The 27354-nt window shown below is 43.8% G+C and overlaps 1 protein-coding gene across 6 annotated transcripts; it reads right to left on the bottom strand.

Annotated features, from left to right (window-relative positions):
• Window positions 1-21: 21 nt before the first annotated feature.
• arhgap36 (Rho GTPase activating protein 36) lies at window positions 22-27149 on the bottom strand. 6 transcript variants are annotated; one of them, XM_027008721.3, is made up of 14 exons: window positions 26704-27146; window positions 17995-18113; window positions 11934-12090; window positions 9727-9795; window positions 7135-7400; window positions 5064-5268; window positions 4472-4527; window positions 3520-3670; window positions 3234-3382; window positions 2838-3014; window positions 2446-2534; window positions 2044-2249; window positions 1543-1850; window positions 22-501 (listed from the first exon to the last, which is right to left on the bottom strand). In XM_027008721.3, exons 2-14 carry the CDS (start codon window positions 18037-18039, stop codon window positions 430-432), a joined length of 1950 nt encoding a protein of 649 aa, XP_026864522.2. In that variant the 5' UTR covers window positions 18040-18113; window positions 26704-27146; the 3' UTR covers window positions 22-429. The 6 variants fall into 6 exon arrangements, with proteins under 6 accessions (XP_026864522.2, XP_026864523.2, XP_026864525.2 ...); XM_027008722.3 differs by having other exon boundaries at window positions 17995-18101; XM_027008724.3 differs by lacking the exon at window positions 26704-27146 and adding an exon at window positions 16813-16945 and having other exon boundaries at window positions 17995-18077.
• Between the last annotated feature and the right edge of the window lie 205 nt (window positions 27150-27354).

Below are 27354 nucleotides of genomic sequence, written 5' to 3'. Positions count from 1 at the left end.
TAGTCAATGCAATTGTAAATATTCTCATTATGAACAAAGTTGTCATGATTTCACATAGAAATGGTTTCATCTAAAGTACATGGCATCTTTTGAGGTTTATACAGTGGGTATAGAATCTCATGTACATAATTATTTACAAAGCTTAATCAGTACTCTACTTATGTAGAGGGTACATTCAGGTGGGATATTTCCAATACTTTGATCTATCCTCTATGTTAGAAGGTTGATGTCTACACACTAACTCGAATGTTAGTTAGATTTTAGTAAATGAATACTAGTCTGGGAACAACCTTCCTATTTGTGGAGTGTTAGTCAAGCAGTGCAGTGTTGGTTTTAGGTAAATAAACCCCTTATGGTTCAGTGGTGTACTGCAGCTTCAGCATCAACGGTGTCTTCCAAAAACCCCTTCATCTTACCATTCCTTCCCACTTAATGTTTTTCACAATGAAACTGGTCAGCGAAGAAATTTTGAAGAGACGGGCTTCTTCTTATCATGGTCACCTGTAAGAAAATAGTTGTAACAGTTTAGGTAGCACCTCAGTGGTTCAGTTTAAATTAAAACATTGCTATACAAAAATTAAGTAATAAACTTTTATTTGAAACTGCTGATAGTTGTATACAAATCTCTAAATGGAAGAAAATAATGAAGACTACACTTCAAACAGCTGCCTTGGCCAGTAGACCAGTCTCTGAAATGTTACATTTATATACAGGTCTCTGTCTACAGCCAGAGACATTATCTACAGTCAAAATCTGAACACACATTATCAGGCCTATTTTACATATAAATGATTTTACTGATGGAGTCATAACATGGCTGGTATAAATGGGACCCTCCGTCGATTTGTTACAGGTTATTAAGACTCTTTCACACTACTTGGTCTTCACTATTGTTTCTACATCCTAATATTTCAAGGGGTATCAGTAAACATAATCTTATAACTAAAAAGCAATAAACTGTATGCATATTGCTCTAGAACAGTGGATTTTAATCCCTGAAGGCAGGTGCGCAGGCCAGGTGAGTGGCAACCAGGGTTCTAGAATGAATTCTAGAGCATGGAGCTAGTGTAAAGGTGAGAAAGTTGTGTAACAAGGTCTTGAGTAAAATGCCTTTGTCAGGTTGCTTGGAGCGACCAGCTATCAATATTTCATTACAAAATATTCTCAGCAAATGCAATTTATAAGCAGTGTAAAGGCTGCTCTGTGTGTGAGAAAATGCCTGGTTATACCATATTTATACACTTAATAATATTTCTGTTGAGCTCTATTGTCATATGTAATTTGTTTTAAAAGAATCTCCCAGATTAACATGTTTTAAAGCAGTGATTATACACTTAACAATGCAATGAATTAGGTTTCCATATATGAGCATTATTAACATTACGAAATAGTATTATATCCACAAAATGGTATCCTGTTGTGTAGGGTGTGTCTGAGAGTATTTGAGTCTATTAAGCAGGTGATTAACGCTGCAGACCACAGCCTGTATGCACACTACACTAACCCATGTAGCGGTCATACTATAGTCTCTGAGCCTGACACCTTGCCAGTGAAAAAGTCCCAGAAGTTGCTCGCTTGCTTGCTGTCCTCTGAAGCAGTAGAGGTGTTGGAGCCCTGACGACCCCAGCCGCTCCTTTCATTGGAGCGCTGCGGCTGGGAGCCGCCGTCCTGTTGGCCCAGACTGAAGTGAGTGGGGCACGCCTGCGCCAGACAGCCCCCCCGGCACCCCTGCAGCTCTCCCTCCTCAGCCTGGAGCTGGATGGGCTGGGTAAAACTCAACAGGTTGTGATGGGAGTGGAACTGCCGCATTTGGGCTATGCACTTGCGTGGAGTCTGGGAAGAGCCTGAGCCTACAAACACACACACACACACACACACACACACACACACACACATACATACATGTACAAACTGCAAGGCAAGTGGCATTTTGCAGAGCAGACAACACAAGACAAGCAAGCCTAGCCAGCAGCAGGGAATGAGTTCAGCACGTCCAGTCAGAAGTGAGGCTTCTCTGACCCCAAAGACATCAGCGACACTCACACTTTCTTGCGGTGTTGAGGCCCAGGACGTTGAAGAAGACCTCGCTGCTCAGGCTGCCTCCCCCAGCCGAGTCGCCGAACAGAGGGGAGATGGGAGAGGTGGGGTCTATGGGGGACAGGTCATCGCTGGACTGACCCACTGAGTCCAGAGACACCTGCTTATCCCTGCGGGCCCCCATATCAGACTCCACCATCAGACTGCTGCCACTGCCACAGGCCAGAAAAGCACAGATCAAGATTATGGAATACTAATTCATAACATTCACCTTACGTTAAATATGTCACTATGAGTCCTGCCACAAGTTCCTCTATCAAGCTTCAACAATTATTGTCACTGTCCAGTGAAAACCTCTGAACGAAGGAGCCATGAGAGGGCTCCTTCTGCTGGGCTCGTCAGACTCACCTTAGTTTCCTGCGTAGCAGGTAATCTATGACATCTGGGTCTGTCTGGATGAGACTCATGAGCACCTCCTGCTGGAGCTCTGCGGACACCTGCAGTCAGCACATGAAGCCATGCAAGAGGAAGGAAGCTGATGCAGGACGTATGTTTCTCATGTAAGCAAGAGGAAGATGATCCTGTCTACAGGCCAGTTGCACATCTTACACCATTCAGTTGCTCTCTATCAATCCAGTTTAATTGAAAGTAGTTTTAAGAAAAGAATGTGAATCATACATAGTACCCTTTCACACACACAGTGTATTGTACCTAAACAAACCTGTTTATTGTAACTAAACAAACAGTTTTTCTATGTATATAATAGTGAGTAGAGTGTACCCCTCCCCCCACCCCCGTACCGTGAAGAGGCGTTTATAGTGCTGGATGAGGAGCAGAATGACTGAGATGATGGCAGCACTGTCCTCTATGCCCATAGCCTGGGGGTTTGACTCCTTATCTGTTCCTCGCTCCTTCTGGAGCAGGTTGGGACCGAAGATCACCGCCAGGTTCGCCGCTGTCATTTTATTGCCTTGGACCTGGACAGGGAGCAGACTGTGAGGTACACAGCGAAAAGAGCTCCCTTACATTCACAACAAGCAAAGAATAAAAACAAAACCAGACTGTGTTTGTGGCGACTGCTGTGGAGATGTTTGGACAGAGGTGAATAATGTGTCTGTGGCCGTGCTTCCCAGAGCAGACAGAGGGCAGGGTGGCCCAGGCTGGGAGGAGCTCGGAGGCAGGCACTGGGGAGCTACCTCCTGCTGGTCAGGTCCCGAGGAGTCCTGCGCGTGCTCCTGGACTGTGTGCAGTAAGCTGAGAAGCCTCCACAGGGAGTCACAGTTACACGGAGGTAGCAGGTACAACAGCTGCTGCATGTATGAAAACTGATCGTCCCCCTGCAAATCTGCAACACATGTCCACGAACACATACACACCATGCCATGGTTATATACAAGCTCACTGCTCTGAGTGTAGGTGCTCGAGTGGGGATATGTGTGCGTGCGTGTACGTGAGTAGGGCCGTGTTTATGTGTGTTCGTACTGGTGCCGTGCAGAAAGGCACGGTAGAGTTCTCTGGGCAGTAGAGGGTCAGGCATGTCTCTCAGGAACTCCTTCAGCAGGGCTGCCACATCATGGACACTGTGCTCTTCATCTAGTATAACGTCTGTCCCACTGTCAAAGTCGTCTCGCATCTGTGAACACACACACACACACACACACACACACACACACACACACACACACACACACACACACACACACACACACACACACACACACATATCCAATCCAGGCTCAACCACGCTTTCCTCAGGTTGAGGCAGACATAGACATATATACATGCAATGCCTTTCATGCACTATTCTCTCACATGTTCACAAAGGATCTTAAAAGCAAATATCATCAAAGGCAGTAATGTTTTCCCCCATGCACATCAAAGCTGTTCAGTAACAGCAGAAAGCTGGACACACAAACACACAGACGAGCTCTGGTCAGCCAAATGCAAACTGTAATACAAATCAAAATCATTTATACAATACACATTAAGACACTTCTTAGTCCTGGCACCCAGGTGGTGGAATGAACTAACAATGGCTGTTGGCACAGGTGAGATATTAGCTGTCTTCAAATGAACACTGAAGGCTGAAGAATTAAGTCACATCTTCACTGAGTCACTAAACACTTAAATATGCAATTAAAAACTTTTCCTGTCTTCTTTACCACTCTAGCCAGGCTTTAGCCTGACTGTTCTTAACACTAACCTGTCTGTTGTCACACGAGGATATGGATTTGACTACAGAGGCTACAAAAACACGTCTGCTAGTCACTCTGGACAAGAGAATCAGCCAAATACTGTATATGTTAATGTACAAGTCTGCCAAGAAGTCTGTGGAGAGGCTGTAGGGTGGACCACTGGGTCGAACAAGGAAGAGGAAGCGTTTTGTCGCACTAACACTAACTAACACTAGAGTGCAGTGTGAGCGCACGCTTACCTGGCGAACTCGCTTCTTGGAGCTGCCTACACGGAAAATGCCCACTGTCTGCAGCCCTGTAGATGAAAGGCAGATATGAGCCCCACTCAGTCTGCTGATGAGAAGAGCCCCACTCAATGTTCATCTAATGTTCAGCTATTGCTCCATTCTGCCTACGTTCAGGTGGATTAGCACTGAGCCAGCTGGATGTGATCCTTAGTTGGTAAAAAGTAGGTGTGTTTGGCACATCACATGTGTGTTTTCATCATATATGGAATGATGTGAACAAATATAAGTCCATCACATTTCACCTAACCCAGTATGTCTTAATGTGTGGACCTGTGCATCTTCTCTACAACAGCACGTAAACTAATAGCTGGTGTTTTGGCAGACATGATGACCATTAACATGCAACAATTATAACGTACATGACAATGCAATATAGAACTTGTGTTCACATAAAGTATGCCTTTAGCTTGTAGTACCTAAACCTGAACCTAATAAGTAAAAGTGCATAGGTGAGAGAATGGAAACGCTACAGTCTGTAAGGGGTTAACGAGGTGAGCAGACGGTGAGCGGTCTCCTCGTCTCGTGAGCGCGGCGGCCAGCTCACCGTAGGTGTGGATGTGCTGACAGCAGCGCTCCATAACCCGTGGCACCTGGCAGTAGATGGGGTTCAGGCTCAGCTTGGCCTGCGTGCGACCAGCTGCTGACGCCTTCTTCATGTCCAGCTCGTTTGGGTGGGAGAGCTGCAGGGCCTCCAGTAGCCGAGACTGACTCTCCACCAGGTCTGAGATGGAGTCAACCGACAGCCCTCCCTACAGAGAGAGAGATGTGTGAGATAGAAAAGTACCACTAACTTAATTTTTTCACTTCCTTGATTATTATTATAAACTAAAAACACAGATCGCCAAAATCACAAAGGTTTCGTTAGACTCCTGCTTAGTCCTGTGAGGGAGCTTCCTCGGGAGTTCACGCATCAGAGTTCCCCCTTCGTTTTCCACTAGGACACAACGCTCTCACCACATAAGTGGCTAGCTGAGTGAAAATGCAATGGAAAATACATCAGCATGCAATTACTATGAGGGCTGTAGACACAAAAGTTCACAGGCCAGAATGTAAACACATCTTTGGGAGCGCTCTTCAGCTGCCCGCAAGCCCTCCAGTGCCTCATGACAGCTACGCTCCTTTGTCTGCCCCGCGCTGGTGTACAGGATAGGTTCGGGCGGGGTGATTCGGCCCCCTGGAGAGAGGCGATGTCCACTACCACCCAGCGGGGCGTGGAGCACTGTAACCTGAGCTGTTACAGCCACACAACACCACCTGGGACAAACTGCTGTTTCTCTTACCATCATGGCACCGTTTTGCAACTCGGCAAGTGTGAAGTTTTATGATTCTATCGCCCATAAATATAACAAACACGCAGCACGCAGAGAGATATCAGACCAAGTTTCAGACCAGATCACACTCTCATGGAGGGTGGTCCACTGACAAATGTTATTTCTGTCAAGAAAACTAGGCTTAATCGTTTAGCACTACTAATGTAATATTTATACACTCCATTGTGGCAATTAGGCTGGTTAACGCAGTTTAATTGAATCTGTCTAACATATCATAACATTATTTGTTCACTAAAGAACGATGCTCTGCGTAGGTCAGCTTCTTGAGCAAGAATCTTTAACCATGTTTTTGCTCTTATACTACAAATGCAAATATGCTATATAATTAATATAAACCTAAGAGTGTCTAGTTGAACATGATCTTCTTGCACTTATCTGGATCCTACATTATCTCCTTGGACTTTACTTTATCTCTTCAAACACTCGATTTATTAGAAAATCCAGCTTCACCAGCCCCCAGAGGCATATTTCTAAAGATCTTTCAATTTCTGTTTGAGTTATATTTCAGGTTAGCTTTCTAGTGCAATGGACGGGAAGAATGTGGCTCACTCCTGCTTGAAATAATCATGTCCAGGCTTAATAAAGCAAACCCAACCAAGGGAAAAACCCCAGCCCCTAGCAGCCTATGCCCAGTCCATTTTGGACCAACAGCAATACCATAAACAACACTACCACCCATAACACCTAATGCAAATACAATCACACATGTATAACTGCTCGCATACACAGATTACCACACGCTTTCACCCAGGCACATAGATCTGGTCCTAAACAAATACAAACATGGCCACCCTGCACTCGTTTGCAGTTTAATTTGCAGACTGTGTATTTTGTTTTTAGTCTCTTGCCAGATGGTATGAGGCCTAATGACCCCCTGTATATTGTGAAAGCGTCATGTTCAGGTCATTAGTTCCCCAGGGAATGAAAGTATTGTGAGATGATCTGTGCTGGTGTGAAAGTGCTCGTTTTACTCCCTTATTTTGTACCAGACTCGTGCATTGCACGTTGCAGGCTGCATGTTGTGGGTCGGTGTTCTGCTCTCACAGGCCTCCAGAGCCTCTTCCCCCACACAGCCACTAAATGAATCCTGAATTACCAATCAGAATCAGAAGTGTTCAAACATCAAATTCCCTAATCCACACAGCTGCTGTGGTCCTCTAAGATGGAGAACGGGGAATCAATCAATTTGCCCCACTACAATACACCCGATTAAACCCGTCAGCTGATTAAGAAGCCCTTAACGAGCCGCTGACAAGCCCGCGCAGCACCCGTCGAGCCTCTTACCCGTCTGTGGTTGCGGGAGCTTCTGTCCATGAAGCCTGCAGACATGGGCTTGCTGTGGCTCTCCAGTGGTGGCGAGGAGGGTCTTCTGTGAGAGGCAGCCACGCTGCTGGTCTGCTGCCGCTTCTCTGCACGGAAGCGCATCACGCTTGCCTCCAGCTCCAGGCAGTCCCTCCGGCTCTCTTTCACAGCGTCCTGCCGCTGCTTGTGCGCCCGGTCGTTAGCGATCACCTGTGACAGAGGGATCCCGAATGCCTTGGGGGCTCTTTCTGGGGGTAGGAAAGGTAGACATTATGCTTCACTATGCCATATCAGCATGACTATGTTAGAGACTTTGTCCTGCCACCTGCTCGCTTTGTGATGACAGGTGATGTGTGAGCCCAGGCTGAAGGTGACGAGAGTAAATGTAAAGTTGGAATAAACATATGAATGTAGTGGATTTTTACATCAGAAAATAACCCAAGAGGGCCCCAAGTTTCCCAGCTCTTTAGACTGGGTACAGAGCCAGTAGGTTTTGCCTGTGGGTTGTAGGTCCCTGTTGAAATCCACACAGTGCGCATGTAAGATGAGACATTTCCTACTGTTTACACCCTGCATGTTGTTGCACTACATAAGAAGATCTACTGCAGGTTGCCAGGCATGGCGAGCCGAATGCAGAGCTCTCCCTTTCCATCATCTTTGGAGTGCCCATTGTTTCTGTGCTCTTTCTTCTAGACAAACAGGAAAGTGTTTCATCTTTATCAGTCTGTGAGGTAAAAGATGACTTGTTCATATGTCAGTCCACTCACCCAGCCCACAAAGACTGTTACTGAAGTCACGAGCCACGCTGGTCTCTACTCCTTGTTCCTTATTGACCTTTGAACTCCTGTCTCAGTGTTTTTAAGGTATGCTCATGTCTGCCTTCGACAGAGTACTCAAACCCAAGCACTGCTTTGGGAAATGCACTGCATGGAGCGCAAGTGAATATGCAGAGTTTGTGAAAAGCAGACAATATATTTGAGAGACCATTTGAGAATTCTACTATAAAGATTTTACTATTTGACTTCTGTGACCTTCTTACGAATTCAGGTGAGATTCAGAAAGGGAGAGGGTAGGGTAATAGGTTCAAAACATTCACATTTCATACGCCCAACTTTCGCCCCGGTGACCATTCCCTGCTTCCAAATCTGGCAGCCCAGTCATCATGATGTCATGAGTCACCTTTTACATTGGCCCTATGTCAGGAAAACAACCATTATTCTGATGGAGTCCTGCATCAGCACTTAACTGTGTGTCCCTCACAGGGACCTGTAGGTAAGACTCTTAAAGGAAAATTAAGAGTTAAGTGCTTTAATCCAGGTCTTTCTGCATGCTCCAAGTAGTATAGCAGTAAGGAAATAAATAAAATCATATAAAAATATGTATACAAATTCTGTCAAAGAATTTCATCAAATTAATGAGGTATAGTAAACTGTTTATGGGCAGGATGTGGCTTCACTGAAACCCGCTCTGAGGACACACCCCTGAAAGATCAGTAGGACCTGACCAGAGTAGGAAGTGAGGTCTATTGTAGCATGAATGCCCCCTGGAGCACGCCTGTTCTCTCTACTCCCCTGCGCCGCTAACCCCCCCCCCCCTTCTCGCCCTCCCCATCTCTTTTCCTTCCTGTCTTTCTAATCTTGTGTTGTGTTTACTTGGCCCTTCAGGCTAGTCTGCCCTACTGGCCTGCCAATAATCTGTAAGAATAGTGGGATTAGCTCCTGTTTTTAGACTCATTCCGTCACACCACCTCCATCCATGCATCCTTCCAACCGTCCGATTAGGCTCCTCCCATCTCCCCACTAAACTGTATTCTGTCTTAACCTATAAACATAATTTGCATCCCATTTGCATCAGTAAAATGGACAAAATCTCTGTACCAGGAAACTACAGTATATAGGCTGTGCAGCACGGCCATGTCCACAGCACAAGGCATCACCGGCTGCAGCCAGTAAAAACCCACAGTGGTGCAGAACACAATGCCACAACTCGACATGTGCTGCTTGGCGCTAATGCATCTTAAAGGCCTAGAGGAGATTTGCTAGAAGCTGGCCACACCCACAGCTCCAGGGTCAGAGGACCCCAGGCAGGAACAGCCTTCTAACAACCTCTAAATCACACCATTCAGAGGTGTAGAGAAAGAGAGGCAGAGCAAAGGACTAGTGACTTTAGTGAAAAGAGGACGGTCCCTGTTTTCAAGAAAGATTACTTAGCATCTGGTTTAGATTTAAAGCTCCATATAAGTACCATTTGTTTCTAGTTTTAAAAACACAGTAGAGATTTTATAGAAGTGGCAAGGTAAAGATGGAATGCCTGGTACACTGGCACACTTTTGAACAATGCATGGTGGCCTGTGGTAAAGCTCTGTTTCAGATGCATGTCAAAGTCTTACATTAGGGAGTATGAAACTAACAGACTGAGTCAGAATCATTTCAAAACCAGAAGTAGGTCAAATGAAAGCAGAATTAAATGTTTTATCTTCAGTCCTACTCACACACAAAAAGGTTTAGAAAATTTCTATATGAATTAGAGATCAGAAGATCCAGCATGAAAAGGCAAAAGGGAATCCTCCCTTACCTCTCTCCTTCTTTTCCTTGGAAAAGGAATCAAACTTTCTTCTTAGTGATTTCCTCATCTTGCGAGTCTCTAGATAGGAAAGAGAGAAGAGATGTGTTGTGGAAACCATCCCCAGTAACACACTTCACCATCAGAAAATTGTATTTTGGGTAGTCACTGAAGAGATTCATGTGAGATTCAAAAAGCATTAAATATGATGGTCAAAAACAAACTCAGTCAAAAACACACTGGCATTACTGGAAAGCCTGTCCAGCTTTCTGAAATTTCAGTGACACATCAAAAGTTTAGGAGACACAGCTCTAGAGATATTCTGTTTACCTACTATTTAATCTCAGTAAAAGAAAGAAGGCAGTCTAAGGTATTATTATCACATTTATTACATTTATAAAACTGGACATTTCAGCATTAGTGAGAAGACTAAAATCCCCAAACTGTGTTTAGGGCAAAATTAACTAAATAAAACCACTTCCTGGCTAAATGTAATTGTCTCCGTTAGCCATAAATATTGCTTGAGAAAGAACATTTGTTCCTCAACTGGAGAGCACTAAAAATAAGCCACTGAGCACAAACGTGGTTCCACAGAGGCAGCTGCAAGGCTGCTTTTTATTGTCTATACAACCCAAGGGAGAACAGCAAGGGAGCAAGTCTCTGTTTATTAAACTCTCTCTCCAGTTTTGCTCTGGTCCCAGACTCCTCAGCGCCTGTGGCCATGTAGGCTGTGTACGTTCACACTGGCTATGTGCTTCCCCTTTGGCCGGTATTGGTCATATGTATGTGATCTTACATATGTCCTGAGAATGTGCTGCCTCATTTGTTTTCAGGGCATTCCTGTCCCTGCAGACTGGCCAAAATAACTGTGTTGGTTTTTGAAATAAGTTCAAATGCGGGATGAGAGATTTGTTCCCGAGAGTGGGGTTTAGGCAATATCCAGATGCCAGAGGGCTACTGGAGGGATGTGTCTATCTGAAAGGGAGAGAGAGAAAGCTAGAGAGAGAGAGAGAGTGAGAAAGAGGGAGAGAGAGAGGCTATGACACCACAGTGGGGCATTAGGCATCATGTGAAGAAGATTTAGGTGGGGTCATATTCTCATGACTACAGGAAATGAGAATTTATTTCCACAGCGAATGGCCCTTCCCCCTCCCCACACTCCAAGGCATCATGAGCTAATCTCCCATCAGCGCTTGGGAATGGGGGGGTGGTTTAGAAAACCTCCACTCCCAGCCAAGCCAATGCATGGAAAAGAGAGAACCAGCATGCAGACCAATCACACAGCTATAGACAAGGAAAGCAAATAAAACTACAATAAACACTTTTCAAAATGTCCTAGGCAACACTGCCAGGGAACCGATCAAAAGAAACAAAGACAAATACAACAGTTATGACAGGCTTTCAAATGAGATCCCTTGTGAACACTCCAGTAAGTTTAGTTTAGGTTGGATAAGGACATGGGGTAACTCTCAACTCAAAATATCTATGGCTCATGTCAGTTTCCTCAGAGGTGGCTGTTGGAGCCACGGCGGAGATTCTGAGCAATTCCTCTTTGGGGAAGAAAGCATAAAAGCGTAAATATTCCCACAAAGCTCACTGGCTTTTCCTTATGGGTCAGCAGGAGTGCAGGGTTAAACCTGCTCCCTGACGATGGGCTAAAACGCCACAGAATTAAATGCTCCTTGTATTGTGGAGCTCAGCTTGGCACTTCCCAACATGTTCAGTTCCGATACGAGCATGAGCCTAGAATGTCTGCTTTGATGGCACAGCCTGGGAGGTGCCTTGCTCCACATTTACATAACCATGTATGGCTCCTCCTATATAGTCAAATCCCTTTTCTCTGCATCTTTCTCATATTCACTCTCTCGCTTTCTCACTCACACACAAACACACACACACACACACACACACACACACACACACACACACACACACACACACACACACACACACACACACAGGAACTACTGTGATCTGTTTACTGTTACTGTTTACGTGAGTTTACTGTGCTTTCAACAAGTTCCAGTTAGTTATCATCTTGGTGAACCTCCAGTAATTACGACACAATATGACTGTACCGTAGTTTATTAAGACTGGAGTGCATTTAAGGAGAGGTTGGAAGTTAATTGCCCTTAAAATGGAAGCCTAAATCTCTCTTAAAGAGGCCCCTTCTGTGGTGTGGTGAAGTAGGAGACGTCAGAGGCTTGTCGTTGGCATACCCCTCGGAATGCTGATCTTGAAGTCCAGGTCTCTCGTCCCCAGGTGATAGAGGACCACTTCCTGCAGACGCGCTCGCTCCAGCTCCGACAGGCTTTGGATGGGCACTGGCTGGAGCTTCACATTCTGCCCAAACATGGTGGTCCAAGTGTGCTCACCCTGAGAGAGAGAGAGAGAGAGAGAGAGAGAGAGAGAGAGAGAGAGAGAGAGAGAGAGAGAGAGAGAGAGAGAGAGAGAGAGAGAGCGAGAGAGAGAGAGAGAGAGAGAGAGTAAGAGAGAGAGAGAGAGAGAGAGAGAGAGAGAGAGAGTGTTGGTAAAATCAGGAAGTTGAAAGATACTGAAGACAGGCACAAAATCTTCACATGCACACACACTTCATTTTCTTTCATTAATTAGAGCCATGGGCCATGGTATCATGAATTATTATGTGAAGTTATGCAGTAGTTGCACAAAGGTATTATTACTGTATGCTGTTGTGTGATATTTGCCATAATGGCTCTCACTCTAAACCCAACCATCAAATGTACAAATGAGCAAAGAAGAAGGCTTCATTTCAGACCAGCCAACTTTAAATCCTGGTGAAATCCCATGTCCAGGAGTGATGAAAAGCTGCACCTAAAATGTCCAGTCTAGACAGTCCCACATGTTCTTTTCCATAGAAGAGAATGGAATGTCTGCACAACCCAAACTGGGCTTTGTTTGAGTTCCACAGTCCATTTTGAGGACGCAGATCATCGAGCGAAAAAAAAAAGAATGCTAAAATGTTAGGAAAACGTTAATCCTCCCACATTCACAATTTCATTCAGTCACCATGCAGCTGCTTTTAGTGCCTTCAGGACAGTCTTAGATAAACATAAGTCAAGTGGACATGCAGAAGCCACACACAATCCCTTCTGGCAGTGGGCATCCTGTGTGCAGTCATGTGACGTCTACAACGAAGGCTTTTCTATAGCTCTGAGTAGGTGGCATGCTTACCCAAACAAAGGAGTACTGTCATCTGCTTCCCGTCACCACCAGCTGTTCATTAAGGTTCCCATGAGTCTTAGCTTTTGTATACCTTTTATGTAGGAAGGGAAGGAAACCTAGAAGTTACACTGGGTGATGGGAGTATAAAAACTGCAGAGCGATGCCATCGCTACTCAGGAACTGAAGTGCTCCATGCAGGGCAGAGTGCAGTTCATTACTCAAACCACATGTTGCAAATTAAAATAGACTCTTTAAGGATTTACACCGCGTGTCAGGCACCATTACTGGCTGTAAACCTGCTCTGATTTTTATTTCTGTTGAGAAACGGAGAAAGATGAAGGAAAGGGGTGGCAGCTTGCTAGTAGCTCAGATCGGAGGCCCCTGGCCCCTAGCCCCTGGTCCCTAGCCCCTGGTCCCTAGCCCCTGGTCCCTAGCCCCTGGTCCCTAGCCACTGGTCCCTAGCCCCTGGTCCCTAGCCCCTGGTCCCTAGCCACTGGCCCCTAGCCCCTGGTCCCTAGCCACTGGTCCCTAGCCCCTGGTCCCTAGCCCCTGGTCCCTAGCCACTGGCCCCTAGCCCCTGGCCCCTGGCCCCTAGCCCTTGGCTTCATGCTCCTTCTCCTGTGGTCCACTTTGATGCTCTCCAGAGGGTGGAGGGGAGGTCAGGGGCTAACACTTGGCAGACAGAAGTGCAAAGAATCATTAACATGGGGGTGACGCAGAGGCTGTGACCCTGAGTGGGCGACCCAGAGGTAAGCATCCCGTACATTAGTCATGTTGTATGAGCTTGGACGAAAAGGTTTTGGAAAAAGGCCCTTATCTGCTGGGACATTTATTTTAATGATAAACTTAAATTGCTATATCCTTATTTGACCATGTCTTTGGTATTGTTTTATCTCCTGAATGTTTGCTATTATCTCTCTCCTTTTGTTTTGTTTTTTGAGGTTGACTAAGAGACAGCTTAGGTTTGGTTTTAACTGGTGATTCATAAAATCCAGGCTTCCCATAAAGGAATTTTGGAAAATGGGAAACAATCCAACAGGATCACTGTCTGCAGTATTACCCCAGCCCTACAGAGCATACTGCTGTAACTCGGATGGAGATTGAAATGATAATGAAATGGCAAGGATGACTCACATATCCTCATCTTCTCTTTAACAAAGGCTGAATTGATAATGTTTGGCAAAACCCTTTAACAGGTTCTGTTGCAATAGCTGTGGTTAGATAGGTGCCATCAGAGAGCCACCCAGCAGTCACTACCATAAATGCACAAACCACTACTCTATTCACAGTAGGTTTCCTTTCTGTCACTGGCGTCAGTTTGACTATGACAAATAGGATGTGCCCCGAGGCCGAAACTGCTGAGTTTGGTCCACTAAATTTGGAGCACGGCACGTCCGTTTCCCGCTCTCGACTCTGGGGTCGCTTCCGTTACGGTCATTGTCATACACCACCTGCTGAGCAGCTTAGGGTACACTTTAAAGTTCAACATTTTTTTCTCTCTGCAGCATTCTGCAATCTGTGAGAATGATAATGATTAAGTTCAGTTGGGATGGATCTCACTATAACAACACAAATCCACATTATTCATAAACTCTTGTTCTACTCAAACAGATTACACACACAACAGAAGGTCTATTAAAATTATCAAAAGGCTCCATCAATATGAACCATTAATCACGATTATAGAATCAGGGTACTTAAGGTTATATAGAAGCATATGTTTTAGGCCCTCAGTAGCCTTTCAGTATTAGCTGCAATCTATTTGATAATTGTATGTCATCCACACTGAGTAATGTTGTGTGTCTTGGCTTAGTAATCAAAGCAGCAATTAGCCAAATTGGCCCTTGTTATAGTAGTGAAGTAGTTTCCATCCAGGCTGTTTCTATAGAGGTCTTACTCTCTCTTTCTCTCTCTCTCTCTCTCTCTCTAACTTTGCCCCAGAAAGTCAGGAAAGAGGGAAAAAAAAAAACAATATAATGATGTACTTAAAATACTATTAAAAACTACTCCACCAGCACATATCTGGTGTGTATGTACAAGACTGTGAAAGTTCTGCTTAAGGTTTTGGATGTCAGACTAGCTGAGCGCATCTCAGCCTCCCACTGTTCTCAAGCGCCTTCCGCACACTGACGCCCAGCAGGGCACTTTGAGGGGAAGAGGATACTGGAAACTGCCATGGGACATAGTGTTCACTCCAGCCGTGTGTTTCCACCACAAGCACACCCCACACACGGCCAAAAAACTAATCGCTCATATCAACATATGCTAAAGCTCTTTAAGATATCGCATTGTTCACGAGATCCTGTTTGTCTCTGGTGGACTTCGAGATCAACGAGCATGGTACACATTTTTCAGCCCTGGGGTCATAACCTTATGGTGGTTAAATGACTTAAGCTCTGTGGTGCTGTCACTACCACGGAGCCAGGTGAGCCGAGCTGAACCCAGTTGAGCTGAGCCCAGCCGAGCTGAGCTAAGCCGGCACACAGATTTTACAGCCTCTGTTCTTCAGAAATTCCCTCTTATCAGGTCAGCAGGACTAGGACTTGATTAGCAGGTGTACAGTAAAATCACCAGGATTAAACTGGCAGCTAAACCATTCAGACCAGTCTGGGAAATGAGGGACCTAACGAATGCTAAAGCGCATAGATTAAAAAAAACATATGCAGATTTAAAAATAAATGTTAACAACCAATTCTTTGCGATTGCAACCAGTGCTTGTGCATGAGTTTGTGTCCACAGAGGAATGGTTCCACTGTGGACACAAACTCATGCACAAGCACTGGTTCCTCTGTGCTGACCACAGAGGAACAGATATTGTTCACACTTGCTCTGAGCACATCTTAAATGCAGCAAATGCTGAAATAGTGAAGGAAGACGCTAAGCACATATAAGGTTTCTCACAGTCCCTGTACCGATGAACCGACTGTGCCTGTATGATCCTATTTATCAATGCATAATTGACGGATCTCAGATTAGAGGTCTTACTGATTCAGGTTCGACACATGGCTGTGGATCAGCAGCCTGGAGGGGGGCAGTGGTGAATACAATCCCTGGATGAACTCAGCATTAGAAGAAGCTTTCAGGCTGGGACAAGGGATCTACTCAGGCCACTTGCTGAATTCCTCTGACAGTATCATCCTTATCCACTGGTTGGTATTCATTACGATAAATACACCACCAGAGCAAGTCCAAAAACTTTAAGGAGTGAGACACTCATCACAATTTTGAAAGTAATATAGTTTAGATACACAGTAAGTGAAGGCGTACAGGCATCTGATGGATAGAGAGGCGAGGGATGCAGTCGGAATTTAAGGATATTTGGGTGTAGCAGAAGCACAATGGATTCTTTCATGAAGAGGCATTGGGCGCTTGGTGGAGGACAGGACTGGCAACTAAAGGGCCACTGATACAGTGAAGTCACTTGTTGAATTGTGAAGGATGTTACGCTCTTGCACCTGTTAAATAAGCCATTTTAATTTGATAAACCAAACAAATGGATGGGAGTTTAATAAATGAATCATAACTTCGCAAATGTGAACTTATAAATGTTTTCCTTTCTTTTTACGTCTTTCTCTCAGTCACATGCACGAATAGAAACATGTCATATGTAGCGGGACATCACACATTAAAAGTGTCGCAGCAACAGGAAATCCCAGCAAACAAATGTAGAGGAACAGTAGTGTAGAGGAAGGTCTACATACATAAACCACAATAAACAGCAACAAAACACAAACACACTTAAACTCAGTACACATATGTGCACACATACACATTCACATTACATACACATTGCACAGTACATGGACACACACAGGTGCTCATGTGCTCACATTACTCAGACACTACCATGTGTCCACTTATGACCCAAATTCTCTCACACTCACAAACGCACATGCATGTTATGGTTCACAGTACCTGCGGGTTAAGAGCCAGGTGATGTGTTTGATAAACCCTCAAAGTGAGGCAGAAACACAGGGGGAGAACAATCCAGAAAGTTCTTCAGCCAGTGCTCACGTCCCAGCCAGGTAGAACCAGCAGAAATGGGGTACTGAGGGATGACAATCCACAGAGGCAGTGAGGAAGAGGTGGGAAGAGAGAGCAAGAAAAAGAGTGAGAGAGAGAGAGAGAGAGAGAGAGAGAGAGAGGGAGAGTGGGGGGGGGGAGGTCTGCTCTCTTCATCTGCTGCCTCTTCAAGTAAATCAGCGTGGGGCCACAGGGCAGCCAAGAGCAAATTCTAAGTAAACAATCAGAGCATGCTGGAGCAGAGGGGGAGGAGACGAGGCTAGGAGCGCAGGGGAGGAGGTGATAGAAGGGGAGGGGTGGAGGAGAGAGGGTTAGTGCAGCCTCGAGGAGAACTTTTTAGGAAGCCTGGTTTGTTTGTGCACTACGTGACAGGATGCCTGGTGATGACAACCTCGCAAGGCTCCTTCACTCAGCTCTTCCCATCTCTGCTCTCTGCACACGCCATCTCCCAACACGGTGATCGCTAGTGCTGAGGCCACCGCTGCAGACTGCAGTCTCTTGCCAGTCTCGCATAACTGACTCTGTTTACAGTAACACGTCAGTGCTGGTTTAAAGCAAAGCCACATTTTATATGGGGGAGAAAGAGCAGTAAGCTAAACTAAATGACAAGCGGCACTGCAAGAGTGAGAGAGAACCACTGCTAGAAAGTTTCAGAGCAGGCTTCCTGTAAAGATATGGGTGGAAATATGCTGTCAACACGCGCACACACTCTGGACGCAAGAATTAAAAGGGCCTTCCATTTCTGACTTTTCCACTGACAGTCAGCACTGTTTCCATCACATGCACCATGAAGTGTACTTGGTCATGGAGCAAGTAACAGGATTCTTACTGCTATGTGTGTGTGTGACTTAACAAACATTGGTGGTACTTTGAAGGAGCTGGATATATGTTGAAATAGTTCCAGTCTTTAGCACTAACGTACTAATAATGCCCAGGAAGCAAGAAGCTGCCAGGAGGGGGTGTGGTGAGGCAGATATGCGCTGTGTGTGGAGCACCTGCAGGCCTGAGATGCCCACAGGCTCGTTTATCTGTGTCAGAGAGGCGGGTTTTCAGGCAAAGCTGAGACCTACTCACAGAGAGGGTGTATTGAAAGCATCCCGCCTGCAAGGACAGCCTCATCACGGGGAGGAAATGCTGACATCTACAGGACTGCCCACGGAGCTGGGATGGGGACCCTGAGCCTGTGAAAGGCGCTATATAAATGAAACTTATTATTATTATGATGATTGTTGTCCATGCACCACCTTGCTTTTAGTGTACTGCTTTACTCACAGTGGGCTCATTTATTCACAGTCAAGCCAAACCTATTTTAGCAGTTAAACCCTTTGAAGTCTTTGTCATTCATTATATTAAAGGTTTTAATGAAAGCACCATGTCAGCCTATTACATCACAGGATCAACCATAACACAAAACAGAAAAGGTGACTTTTCCATGAACGGCTGAGTGTTTATATCTGACTATAAAAAGGAAGACGTACTACTCAGCTTCATGTGTTTGGCCTTTGACCCCACATCCAGGTTCCCCATATCCTGTTGTGGCCATAAGGGAGTAGTATCTGGTGAGTGTGTAACTCTAATCCTTCAACATACTTAAATATGGATAGACGATCCTTGTGAAACAGAGTCCAAAGACACAAATGTTTGGATAGCATTAAAATCGTCCTTGTTTATTACACAGAAACAAGATAAAATACTACTAGTAGACAACCCATCATAGAGTGCCTAGCATGGACTATTTGGATCAGACATGCAGTATTGCATGTTGTGTTGAATACATCAGTCAGTGCAGTGCTAAATCTTATAACATTTTGGGGACCCAGTTCATCAGTACGATTCTATGTTCAAGCTCATAGTGTAAACTATGTTAAACATCCATGTGGAAAGAACACTTTAAAAAAGGAATGATAAATTGCATACTGAAAAAGCTGTAGCTCAGCAGCTAAGCTCATACCTGAATCAGAACCAGATACATGACGTCTTTCAGTCAGGGTTTAGGCCTCATCATAGTACAGACACAGCACTGATTAAAGTAATTTATGACCTGTTGTTGGCTTCTGACAGGTGTTAAGTTTCTTTGCTTATATTACTTGGTCTGAGTGTAGCATTTGACACCATAGATAACAAAATTTTACTACATAGACTTCAAAATGTTGTTTGAATTAGGGGAACCCTTTCCTGGTTTAAATCTTATTTAGCCAATTGCTACCAGTTTGTTAACATAAATGGAGACTTTCCAGAATGCAAGGTTAGCTATGGTGTCCAACGAGGATCTTTTCTACGGCCTCTGCTATTTTCTTTATATATGCTACCTATAGGTGATATTATACGTAAACACTGCTAGTTTCCACTGCTACTCTGATGATACTCAGCTATATGTCTCAGCCAAACCAGAGGACATATATCATCATAGTATTATTGACAAATGCATAAAGGACATCAGACACTGGATGTGAACTTTCGCTCACTTAATCTTGACAAAACAGAGGTGCTACTATTAGGTCCACAGACGGCTAGGACCCTGCTCTCTAATTACTTAATGAGCCTCAATGTTCTCCCAATCACATCCTCTTTATTAGTTAAAGATCTTGGCATATTATGGATCTTAGTCGCTCATTCGATGCTCATGTAAATAATATATCTAGGACCGCCTTTCTCCAACTAAGGAACATGGCTAAGATTAGGAATATACACTCTTCACATGATGTTTAAAAGCTAGTCCATGCATTTATCGCATCAAGATTGGACTACTGTAATGCCTTACTATCTGGTGCTTAAATAAACTCCAGCTTGTTCAAAAGGCAGCAGCCAGAGTTCTACCTAGAAATATAAAATTTGATCTCATTACTCCTGTCTTAGCTATGTTACATTAGCTCCCAGTAAAATTTCGTATTGATTATAAAATACCTCTAATGACCTACAAACCACAGAACGGTCTTGCCCCACAGTAGCTTAGCGAACTTCCTAGTGCATTACAACCCACCACGTCTTCCTAGATCAAAAGGTGCAGGCTCTTTACTAGTACCAAGAATAAGTAAATCTACTGCAGGGGGCAGAGCCTTTTCCTATAAAGCTCCCACACTATGGAATAACCTTCCTGTAAATGTTCAAGACTCGAACAGTCTCAATATTTAAGCCTAGGCTGAAAACTGTACAGTGAGGCATTTTATTAAATACTTCCCACCTTAGGTGAAGGTGTTAATCTGGGGGGTCTATGGGCATTGAGAGTTATGGTAAACTAGAATGTTATGATGTTATGTTTTGTCAAGTTTGTTGACTGAGATCGGTGGAGTTCTGATGTTCCAGGGTGCCTTCATGCCTGTGTTTCCTTTTTTGCTCTATCCATTTAGCTGTGCTGCCATAGCTGGATCTGCCGGAGTCCATCTTTGCACATTATAGTTCCCTAATTTACACAACCTCGTACCTGGACATGCCTAATAATCTTTCTGCTGAGGTACACCTACCCCTGATGCCATCTCGTTACTGAGCCTCAACCCGACTCAGCTGCTATGGCTCCTCCCACCACCCCCTGATGTCCTCCCTGCTGAGGCCCACCACAACTCCAGCACAGCCAACTACTTATTCGTTGCCCTTGATGGACTTCTCGTGCGGGATGGGTTTCGGACATGCACACACCAAGAGACCAGACTAGGATTTCTAGAAAATAGAATAGACATTGATTGTTTATTTCTTTACTTTTAATATAATTATCTCTCTCTCTCTCTCTCTCTCTCTCTCTCTCTCTCTCTCTCTCTCTCTCTCTCTCTCTCGCTCTCTCTCTCACTCTCTCGCTCTCTCTCTCGCTCTCTCTCTCTCTCGCTCTCTCTCTCTCTCTCTCTCTTGCTCTCTCTCTCTCTCTCTCTCTCTCTCTCTCTCTCTCTCTCGCTCTCGCTCTCTCTCGCTCTCTCTCTCTCTCTCTACTTATTCCACTCTTTATTGTTTATAGTGTCTGTTGTTGGCCAGAGGAGGATGATCCCCACTTCAGTCTTGGTTCCTCTCAAGGTTTGATACTCATACTCTAGAGAGTTTTTTCCTTGCCAATGTCAACCTTAGCTTGTTCACTGGGGGCTTGAACATGTTTAAAGCTTCTTTGTGACAACAGCTTTTGTAAAAAGCACTGTATAAACTTTGACAAAAGTTTTACAAAACAAAAACTATAAAACTATTATAGATATTTAGCTTAAGGATTTAATGTTTAAGCAAATGTTTATTATTATTAGCCTAAACGCATTTCAGAGTTTCATGTAAAAGCTTCATGTACTCCACTGAACATCCGGTGGCACTTCCTGATTCTGTCTCACTGAGAAGCCACTAAAGCTGGTATAGATAACAGACACACTTCTCTGTGTAATGCTGGACCTCCTGCTGTCTTGCATCAGACCAGATCATTCCACAGCAAGGCCATTCCACAGAAGTGCTTCATATGGGCCTCTGGCAAATGTGCAACAACATAACTTTTATGCAGCAATAAGGTGTAGATTAATGGTATGTACCAGCGAGGGAGAGGAGTCTTATCTCTGGGGATTCATACATCTCTGAGTCAATAGAAGCTTCTGATGGCATGAGCAAAGTCACCGGGCCTGGAATAGATTAGCAGGAGTAAACCTATATGTCAGCCTCTCACTGTGCTTTCATACTGCAGACAGGCGCTTCCACCACACTGGTGCAGAACCAGTTCTCTATTGGCCTACCCTTCTTGGCCTAATTTGAACCATAATCATTTTGTGCTTATAAAAAAATGGTAAATGAAAGCTTGTTCATAAGTTAGTAAGGGCAGCATGTACACCAACACAAAGCCTTCAGATCCACTGGAAGGCAAATCGCCCCTGAACGTCCAGGTACTATACTGACCTCTTCAGGCTGATGTGGGCAACTGACCAAAAAACAAGTCACCATCTACCCCAGACCCACAACTTATCATCTGTATTAAAGAGTAAATTAAAATAAAGGAACAATTTGCAATTTGACAACATTTAAGAACAACAAAGCAGAAAACACAATTTGTACATTTACTTAAAAACTACATGTTATTTAAGAAACATTTTTTAAATTGTTGTGTTATTTTATATCTTACTAAGAAGACTATAAAAAGCGATATGACATTAATGTGTTAATCCTGCCAGTAGAGAAGAGGTGAAACATGTCCACCCATTGCAGCAGTTAAGATAAACCACTCTGACAAACCCCCAGTGCAAAACAGTGCGAACAGCACCACCGGCTTAGACAGCATGCTGGCTAGCCGTGCTGAGGTGAGGAGGTGATGAGCAGTAGCAGCAAACCTGGCACGGTCTTGCAGAAGGACTGCAGGGAGGTGGACGATGCGGAGGATAATGAGCCAAAAGCACACAGCTCTACAGTTTACTGCCGCTGGAACTCCTGCCGCTGTCCCACAAAACAGTCAGCGCTGCACACAGAGCTTATTTACGGAGAAGGTTCAAGGTATCTCAACACACCCCACTACCACTCAGTCCAACTGACTAAGTTATAGGAGCAAACACCAATAGCAGACTAAACAGCAAAGTTTAAACAAAATACATGACTGAGAGAAGCCGTCAAAGATGATTCAGATGGGTTGTGGCATAGGCTGATGTACAGCCTGCAACAAGCAAAAAAGAGGGACAAAAAATTTAAAGTATATTTTAAAAGGTAAAGCATGAATGACCTTTTGAATGGAGGTGCATTTAAAATCTTGTCTTGCTCTAATCTACGAACATTGCAGCCCATACTTTCATATGTTCTAAAGAAGTCCTCATTATCATATTACCTAGCTCTCAAATGTAGTAATATGTAGTAATATTGGCTGAATATTAGCAGAGGAACTTATTCTTTGTCAAATAAACATTAGGAGAGGGGAAGAACTGCTATTTCGAACCAAATTATCTGAATCAAAAAGGTCTTTCAGTAGCTGGCAGGGATGTAAGGACTTTTAGAACCTTTGGAATGGTGAAAGAGGTTTTCTGTATTAAACAAACTCTTCCAAATGATCCCACAATAAACAAGGGCCTACCAAGAGGCTGATTGGTGAATTAATCAGTAGGGATGTGCTGATAATAACTCAGTATAATCTTGACTGCATCGGAGTTCCTTGGCACAGTCTTCAGACTGAGAGAAACTGGGCTTGTTGAAAACCAGTTCTGGATTCAGAGATCGGCTCTGATCCTAAATGATCTAATGATCTATCACATCACTCTGATTACTCTGAAATTAGTGTCTCACATTTGAATGAGACCCAGAGTCAAGCTATCTACTTAGCTGAAGTATGTGAGTTTCAGTAGGTTTAGAACCAAGGCCTTTGACATTCCAGGAAGAGAGGTTCCTACTTCTGTTCTACTCTATTATACTATTATATTAAAGGGTGAAGTGGATGCCACAAATTTCTAGTCGCACTATAAGCTAAGGTTTATCTAAGCTGAGGCCTATCTCTGTGAAACAAAACATGGACACTGAATATATAGTAGGCTCAAAGGGAAGAGCTTCACATTTGTGAAGAGTCTCTTACTAGTTACCACTTTTGTAAAACAAAAAACATTGATGAATGTATAACTATCGCTCATGATGATAGGTTTTACACAATAGGACTTTGGAATGATCTCCACAGTAACTCATTCACATGAGCAAAATTCTTACTGAACTGAAACAACCATAAAAATCTTAGTTAAAAGTTATGGGTCTACCTACACAGGTAAGTTGGCTGTCAAGCTGTAAGCAACAATCGCTTGAAAGGAGTTAAAGTTCCTTCCTCTTTTCCCCTCTGCTAAACTAGCCCATTTTTGTCTTTGTTTTTCCTCTCTTTCATTTTATCTTCACTCTGTTCTTTCGAAAATCCCCAAAGGTCATAGAGAGGAAAAGCCATTTAGGAAAACATGCATTGAGGATGATGGGCTTTCTAAACAGGACATTCCTAGGACCACAGCCTCGTCCTAGTCTGCTCTGACACACATGGTCCCTCATCATCCCCCACACCTATGACTCCAAACACATCTATCCAGACATACGTCCATGAGTGGGCAAGCCTTCAACGACCCCTGTAGATCAATGTCATGTTGCTCAAAGCCACTGTGTAGATCATTAGCTCACTTAGAATGCAACATCTGTAGGCAATAATTCCATATAACTGACAGAACAGTAAAAGGGTACAGGATAAGGCTAATGTTGCAGGTTATATGTGAATCTTAGCTTGTGACATTTATTATTATTACTACTCTTCAGTCAAGTGACTAGACATGCCAGTCCACTAATGGTTCAAACTTTTCCATGAAAACATGTTGAAATGTGAGTACCTTCAAAGGTCACCAAGGCAAAAATGTGTCTTATATTCTTGTATAGGTTTGCCCTTTCTCCCTGGTGCTATGACTTCTGCTCTATCTGTCTCGCTCTCATCCGTCTATAGGGTCATTTTCTTGGAGTCCTTAGGTGCTGATCATCATATCTCTTGCCTCTATGGTACAAAATGTCTCAAGACATTTTTCAAACCTATAAGCCTTCAATAAAAAAGGAAGAATAAACAGTAAATCTCAATCTTTTCATGTGTTGGAGTAGTTTTTGGGACAGCTTCTACAGATAAGAACATTCTGGCATCTGTGTGACATCCAAATAATTGTGAATCCTCCCATAAGCCACATTCTCCTTTTTTATAAACCTCATCCGGCACCTTCAAGCTACAGCCGATTTAGATCATGGAGGTCTTAAGTGATAGAGGTCCATCACTAATACCTGAGAATGTCTCTGAAGATAGAAAGGAACTATTCAGAACCAGGCTTGTATATATGCCATATACAGTAGTATATAACACAATATACCAAATGTCATTTTTGAAGGAGTAATAGTCCTCCAGTGAATATATGGTGCCAGCTCCATATCATGAACTACTGATGCACAACCCTCTCTCTCCCTTTAGTTAGAAAATGGATCTTGAATATGCTGTTGTCACTCAAAGCAATGAGCAACATATTAACCTGTGAAGACATAGAAGGCAGTGAGGTGATATCCCAAGTCACACTAAGCATGCATTCAGATGTTGGTCCTGCAGCAGTGAATGTGGTCTCATTGCCAGCGAAAAAAAGAAATGTGTCCAGATGGTCTGGGCCACAGCAAACAGATGGAGTGATGCCTCCCCCTGCTCCACTTCACTTGACTTCTCCAGTACCACATTTTTGTCAAGTTTTCCAGTGTTATTTTATTGTCAGCAAATAATTTACGATTTTGTCTGCAAATAGATTCATAGTTAAGGCCCTTGTGTGATTTCCACTTGTGTTCCAGGAGGGTTGCGATGTGAAACACTCTCATAAAACACTCAACGTGGGGAGAAAGAGAAGTGCAGCATACCGCCATCCACATATCTAGACTTTGCATTATTCATGTGGTAAATTAAAGCAAAGGTCTATTCCTTGTTTAGACACAGACACTAATATATAGGCCTAAAGCATAAGCAATTCAAGCCAAAGCTTCTATTTCTGTAGCTTGTTTCCACTGAGGGGTCCTGACAGATTGCAAGTGCTTTTCAACCTTCACATATGCTGTGCTGAAAGTTCACAATAGATTGTCCTATAAAAAGGAAAGGACTCAACGCAAGATTAATTATATTGGACTAAAATCACATCGACTTTACATATGACAATGTACAATGAGGCATTATTGCTACTCAACAGACACCATATAGATGATGGAGGACAGTGAGGAGACTTGTTTCGCCCTGCCACATATGGTTTTCATTATAATGCACATCATCCAAAGTTGAGCAACATACTCAGAACCAGATGCTTGGGAAAAAAAAGCTTCTCCACGCTGTACTGGTGATTGTTTTATTCATTATTTTAATTTTACATTAATATTTGTTTGTTGTTTATTGACTGCATTTGTTGTTGTTTATGTATATTTATGATTTGTTTGTTGCTTTTATGTCTTTGGAGGCTGATCAAAAACATTAGGGTGGCTACTGAAAGCCTCTCTGTAAATGTGCAGACTATGCCCTGTTACTCTCTAATTAATATGCAATTTTTAGATATATACATAGCTCCGTGCTTTCTCATTAACTCTCATGAAACTGACTAAAAAAAGAGTTTTCAGCACCATTATCAAGGATTATAAAGTCTATCCACACTGTCATTATCTGAAATCATGGCAGGTGCCAAAGTTCAGTGCTAGGAAGAAACACATTTTATAGCACGTTTGGAAATGACTCGGTTAAAGACCGCGCGTAGCGTCTAATCGTAAATAAGAGCTGCTTCTGCCCCCCTGCCCAACCTCAAGCATCAGAGCGCTACTGATCAAATGGTCCCGTGAACAGCACCGCAGCAGTTACTACACAATGAGACACGTGCCACTATAAACTCTATGAGGTTAATGTGTCTACACATCATAATTTCCAAACCAACTGAAGAAGTACTAACATAACATCGTCTGTTTTTTGAGGCAACAACTTTGCGTTGCTTTAAGTCCAACACAATGGAATGCTTACTATTTCACAGCTGCTCCTGAAATGCAGTAAAGCAGTTAATTAATGCTATAATTAATGCATTATATAGATGATTAAATTCCAAAAAGTAGCATATCATTTATCATCACGTCAGAGATGGTGATTAATGCATGGTATAGTTTTGAATGGAAAAAGTAACATTTCATTATTTTTCATTTTTCATTATTTTCAAGCACCAAAATTCTGCCTACTTGTATACTACTACTAAAATCAGACTTCATGTAGTCTTCCTGAGTGAAGACGAAGGGACAAAGTACCTTCACGATGGCAGCAGCACACTGCTGTAATATCATCTAATCATGTCAACTCACCACGTAGTAAAACTGCATGTCCTGACGCACCGGATTCTCGTGCGGCATCACTGTAGACGAGGCTCCATGTGACCCTGTGTAGGACAGAACCATACCACTCCAGTGGCGAGCACCTACAGCAAACGTTTACACCAGAGACGATGGCCTGCTCGTGCCTCTCTCCTCCTGGGGTCAGCGGGACACTTAGCACAAGGTCCTATTTCGCGACAGACAGGCCCGCTCAGAACATCCTCTGTGCGTCTCTGTATCCGAAAAGTGATAGCAGGCTTTCCTGTCCTGGGCGCTCAGTGCATGTGCCTCTCTCTCAGTGTGTGCGTGTGTGTGTGTGCTCCACTTGATAAAATATGAGCCTGTAACACGCAGCTGAAACTTCACTGTGCTGTGCCTGTCAGAAACAGGAAATGCTCGGCTGGCAGCTCAGGGCTCAGCTCGCTTGAGTGTGTCTCGAGTGTGTCTCGCTGGAACAGAACTCCTCACCACATGCACCATCCCAGGATTATCCTCCAGCTCCCTCTTCCTCTTCTAAGCCAAGATCACACAGGGTTCAAATGTTGCAATGGAAGCTGAGAACAGATTTTTACTGTTAGCAACTGCTTGTGTGTGTGTTGTCACTTTGGCATGATACTTGCTCAAAGCAAGTGCCTTGCTGGA

This window comes from Electrophorus electricus, chromosome 13, assembly GCF_041902795.1.
Source record: "Electrophorus electricus isolate QZ-2024a chromosome 13, ASM4190279v1, whole genome shotgun sequence".
NCBI classification, from domain to species: domain Eukaryota; kingdom Metazoa; phylum Chordata; class Actinopteri; order Gymnotiformes; family Gymnotidae; genus Electrophorus; species Electrophorus electricus.
The sequence above is the reverse complement of the archived record's forward strand: the minus strand, read 5'-3'. Positions and strand labels throughout refer to the sequence as shown.